Here is a 5,603-nt window from a genome sequence, read left to right on the forward strand (position 1 = left end):
GTCAATATACTGAAACAGATTCTAATTGAATGAAAATAACCATGATACACTTAAAAAACATAACGACATCTACATGTATTGTGACAAGTTCATAAATGGTACAAGGACTGGTGGCGGAGTTCCTATTTGGAGAAGGTTTCGGTTAAGATAAAACTCTATAGAATGTAATTCAAAACTAAGCCTCTGATGATACATTTGCAAATGTTGGTAGCCGAAGTGCAACCCCTTCGGACAGTAAATGTCCTGTGAAGACTGAGGTGCAAAGGTGCACGGTGCAAAGCCATCATATGTCAGGTCACAATGTGTGAGTATTCTGTGGATTTTCATTACATTCTCTCCCACATTAGGATGCAGTTAAATGAAGCATCAGTCAAACTGCATAAAAGAAAGAACAATAAAAACCTATTGTTGATGCAGTAGGAACCATGAGTATGAACAGACTGAAAAGAGGGTTGAGACTCAAAGGTAATGCATGGGCCATTGGAAATATACAGAATATGTTATATAATACAAGTGGGAGCATGAGGCATTATTTGTACGTATCGGAAAACACAAGTAATGCGTATTGGCAAGCAAGAAGAATTTTGAAGGAGGGAAGCGCAAAGAGGGACGTGACGGCGTGCCACGCTGCTGCTGCTGCTGCTGCAACCGCCGCAGCCACGACCACTCGGCCAGAAATAAATAAGTTGTACGTATTTTCGCGGAGACAAAGTCACCCTCTCGCTTGCGAGCTCTCCCGCTTTTACTTGATGCCACTGCATTCTAGTCACCATTGGTCAGTGCCTCGCTACGTGCAAGCGGTAGGGAATTCTTAGGGACAGTAAGCCTCTCGAGGTTCCCACGCCCGCATTCACCTTTGCCTCCCCCCCACCCCCACCCCCACTCCTGTGGATGCGTTAGACCCCGACCCCGACCTGTGGTGAGTTGCAACTAATCTGAAGACCTATCACTCCAGAACCCTGCCACCTGCATGGCCAATGAATTTTCGAACATCCGACATTACCCGATGTGTTATTAACTTTCTCACAGGTGGGTCGACTCCCTCCTTGCTAAGCTTTGTGCACCCCCACACTCCCCCCTCCCCTGTCTCCGCTCCTCTACCCTGCTTGTCCTGCATTTCGCCGTTCCCTAGGGGATTTCGACCGATCCGCCGCCAACAGATCATCCCTAAAACTGAACCCAAACCCAAACCTGCTAGCGACTGAACCTCTTTGTCTTCTTCGTAGCAATGTGTCTTCCCATGTGTGACTTCAAGCACCTGCTGGACAAAATTATTTTCCATAACCGATGTTACGTGTGATACAAAACTTTCTTTTGACTTTCTAAAGTAAAGAATAAGTTTCCATCTTCGACATTATTAGTCTTTCAATAAGTTAATTTTCTAGACCCGCCTGCATCCCCTCTCTTTCCTACAGCCCCGCCCTTCGAGTACGCAGATATACTACAACACCGATTTACCGACCTATCACCGCAGCCGAAGCCAGCCGTACACCATGGCGACGCGCCCGACAGTGTTCCTTCTGTTTGCACTGCTCCTGCAGGGATGTCGCGGCGAGGAAGGTGAGTGCGATCCCCCCCCCCCCGCGCGCAAACACACACACACACACACACACACACACACACACACACACACACACACACACACACACACACACACACACACACACACACAGACGCAGGCACACACACACACACACACACACACACACACACACACACACACACACACACACACACACACACACACACACACACACACACACACACACACACACACACACACACCACAAGAGGCCTTAAAGGGGCCTAAAAAGTGAAAGTGTGAGGTTTTGGCCTCTAGTACTGTATCAAAATCAGAATTCGATACCAGAAGCCAAAGAGTGCAAGAAACCGTTGGAGGCATTTGCAACGTTTTCATCAAACATGGAACACGAGTGTTCTTTCCGTAGTTACAATGTGCATAAATACCTCCAACTTGTATATAAAGGTTTATGTGCAATTTATTTTATCATATTTTTTCAAAAGTAGATAAAACTGAACTCGTCAAAATTGCGGAAGAGAAACGAGAGCTAAAAGAACAAGAAAAATGAAAACGAAATATATTCATATATAGGTATGCATGTGTGTATATATATGTATATATATATATATATATATATATATATATATATATATATATATATATATATATATGCAGATGTAACCACCAGGAAAAATAAACTAACGAAGCAGAGCATTTTCGTGCATTAACATCTTCAGTACTAGAACAAAACAAATTCTTTGCACTAGCACTGATGTAAATACACGAAAGCGTTCTTCTCCGTTAGTTTCTTTCCTGGTGGTTTATATTGCTTCTATTGCATGTGTATATATATATATATATATATATATATATATATATATATATATATATATATGTATGTATGTATGTATTATATAAATACTGTATGTACTTATATGTGTGTGTGTGTGTTTTAGGAGGAGGCTTTGGTGAAGTGTACAGCAGTGGTAGCATTGTTCAATTTGTATGAAGTACTCTCAATACTTCTTATGAGAGAACGAAAGGCCATGATAGCCTATTGATCCATTCTCAAGGTACCTGTTCTTTACTCGAAACGACTTTCGACCCAATCAGGGGTTATCTTCGGAAATTACAATAAAGTGTGAAAAAAATAAATGAATTGTGGAGCGTGACGAGTGGGATTCTGTACCCACGAAGAATTCCTGGGAAAGGATGTCGGTCGTAACTACCCACGGAGTTCTATCTACTTGTCCGTAAGATGATGGGAAGATTTCCGTATGAATGGGAGCGAAACTTCTAGTTGTAGCTGGATGTATGGGCACAATAGAAAGAAAGAGGACTTTTCTTTTTTGTAAAACCATGTAGTTCAACTATCTATGTATGTTAGATACACAAATGATGTCTTTATCAGAGCCGGGAATGAAGATAATGGTCTACAAATTATAAATGACTTGAAATGCAATTCTTCCCTCGACTACTCTCATACAATTGAAGTCAATAATAAACTCACCTTTTATGGACGTTTTAGTTCACCGTGGTTCTCACTGTTTCACCAGTGAATCTTATGTAAAGGCCTCAAGCCTAGGTTTCTACCTCAACGGTGATAGTAAGTGCCCAGAGAAATACCGCAGGACAATTACTTAATTCAGCATGTAAAAGAGCCCACAAGATATGGAAACTTACTCGATTTATTGATCACTAGCCGCGAAAGCATGGTAACTGATGTAGAAGTCGGTGAATCTGTTGCAAATAGCGATCACAACTTAGTCAGATTCAAACTCCTAAACAATTTTAGAATAGATACTTGTGCTTCTAAAATACCCGATTTCAGTAAAGCTCAGTTCATAGAACTACGTCAGGAGCTTCAGCTTACAGATTGGGAGGCAAAATTAAACGAAAGGCCTGTAGATCAGATGTGGGAAATATTTCAAAATACGCTCACTAAGATGATTCAAACTTACATTCCTTTTAAGGACAGACGTCCCCCAAATCAGGCTCGCCCAAAGTGGCTCGACAAAGAAACTGAAAAAAGTATTGCTAAAAAGAGACAGGCTTATAAGAAATATAAGTACTCGGGTGCATCTAATGACTATGAAAGTTATGTAGCAATACAGAGAGATTTAAAAAAGACAATAAGAAAAAGAAAACGACAATACGAAATGAACATCGCTGATAAATCCAAAGAGAATCCCAAAGAATTCTATAGTTACATTAGAGATAAAAAGGTTGTTAGGAATCACATTGGTCCACTATTATCTGCTGACGGTCAACTTGAATATTCAAATGAAGGAATGTGTAATATCTTAAACAATTATTTTAGCTCGGTATTCGTAAACGAAACACCTCAAAGTGAATTCCAAACTGAAACCTGTGAAAAGTCTGGGGTAAACTTACTCACTACGGTAAATATAACAAAAGAAAAAATTAAAAGGTGTATAGACAAACTCAAAGTTAATAAAACACCAGGGCCTGACGGTTGGCATCCAAGAATCTTAAAGGAAATGAAAAATGAGATTGTTTTTCCATTAGAAATTATTTTCAAGAAATCCATCATATCCGGAGATGTCCCAAGAGAATGGAAGCTAGCTAACGTTACTCCCATATTCAAAAAAGGTGACAAAAAGAAACCAAATAACTATAGGCCTATAAGTTTGACTTCAATCGTAGGAAAAATAATGGAAACTATCATCAGAGATGCTATCGAATATCATTTAGAAAGTAACCGTTTGATAAATGATAGCCAGCATGGTTTCAGACGGAAACGTTCTTGCGTGACTAACTTACTCGAATTCTACAACACAGTTATCTCGAATTATGACAAAAGAAAGAATATAGATTTAATATATTTAGACTTTGCAAAAGCTTTTGATACCGTCCCACACGAAAGACTACTTACTAAATTAGCTTTGCATGGAATAAGTGGTAGCCTATTAGGTTGGACTAGTAATTGGTTGAAAGGTCGAAAACAGAGAGTTGTTTTAAATGGAAATACTTCTGGATGGAAAAGTGTTGCAAGTGGAGTTCCTCAGGGTTCCGTTCTTGGGCCACTTCTATTCATAGTATATATAAATGATATAGACCATGGACTAAAATCTACTGTTTCCAAATTTGCTGATGATACAAAACTGTGCGGAGTGGCAAATGATCACTCAAACCAATTAGATATTCAAGAAGATCTAGATAAATTACAGCAATGGTCTGAAAAGTGGCTAATGAAATTTAACACAAGTAAATGCAAGGTAATGCACATTGGTAAAAATAACAGTAAGTACGATTACAAGTTATTTGGAAATTCGTTAACAAAAGTGGATAGTGAAAAAGATCTCGGCGTAATTATCAGTAACGACCTCAAATCATCCAAGCAGTGTATTTCAGCCTCTGAGAAAGCAAATAAGATTCTGGGATTGATTGCGCGATCTTTTGATTTCAAAAGTCCATCACTCATTAACAAGCTATATAAATCGTTAGTTCGTCCACATTTGGAATATGCTGTTTCCGTATGGTCACCGAATCTCATTAAAGACATTGACAGACTGGAAAAAGTACAACGGCGAGCCACAAAACTGATTCCAAATATCAAAAATAAATCATACGAAAATCGACTAAAACACATGAATCTGTTTTCCCTAAAAAAGCGTAGACTCAGAGGTGACTTGATACAGGTCTTTAAGATTTTAAAGGGAATTGACAACATCAAAAGTGACCAAATTTTCACATTGAATGAGAATCAGACAAGAAACAATGGTCTCAAACTGTCCGGAAATAGATTCAATTTGGAAGTAGGTAGAAACAACTTTGCCAACCGTATAGTTAATGAATGGAATAAACTTCCTGCACAGGTAGTGCAATGTAGTTCAGTTCGAAGCTTTAAGAATCATTTAGATAAATACCTAAGTAAGATGCTGTAATGATTATAATTTATATTATATTATTTGTTTTTGTTTTGTTATAATTTGTCTGTCTGATTTTCATTTATTATTAGTTATATGTCAATTTATTATCATTTACTATTTACCTGTTTGTTTGTTATTCAACTATACCTATGCATTTATTTATGTATTTTATTTGTTATTTACATTAT

General features: G+C 38.5%; 1 protein-coding gene across 1 annotated transcript in view; it reads left to right on the forward strand.

The window, feature by feature from the left end:
* The first annotated feature begins 487 nt into the window (after positions 1-487).
* The window catches only part of LOC143019774 (uncharacterized), a 17,989-nt gene continuing 12,873 nt past the window's right edge, over positions 488-5,603 (forward strand). Inside the window, exons 1-2 of the mRNA XM_076175757.1 lie at positions 488-800; positions 1,416-1,560. Of these exons, the coding sequence (XP_076031872.1) occupies positions 498-800; positions 1,416-1,560 (448 nt within the window). The 5' untranslated portion in view covers positions 488-497. The remainder of the gene's footprint in view (positions 801-1,415; positions 1,561-5,603) is intronic.

Source organism: Oratosquilla oratoria, chromosome 38 (assembly GCF_046742065.1).
Source record: "Oratosquilla oratoria isolate Oo_2021 chromosome 38, ASM4674206v1, whole genome shotgun sequence".
Classification (NCBI taxonomy): Eukaryota; Metazoa; Arthropoda; class Malacostraca; order Stomatopoda; family Squillidae; genus Oratosquilla; species Oratosquilla oratoria.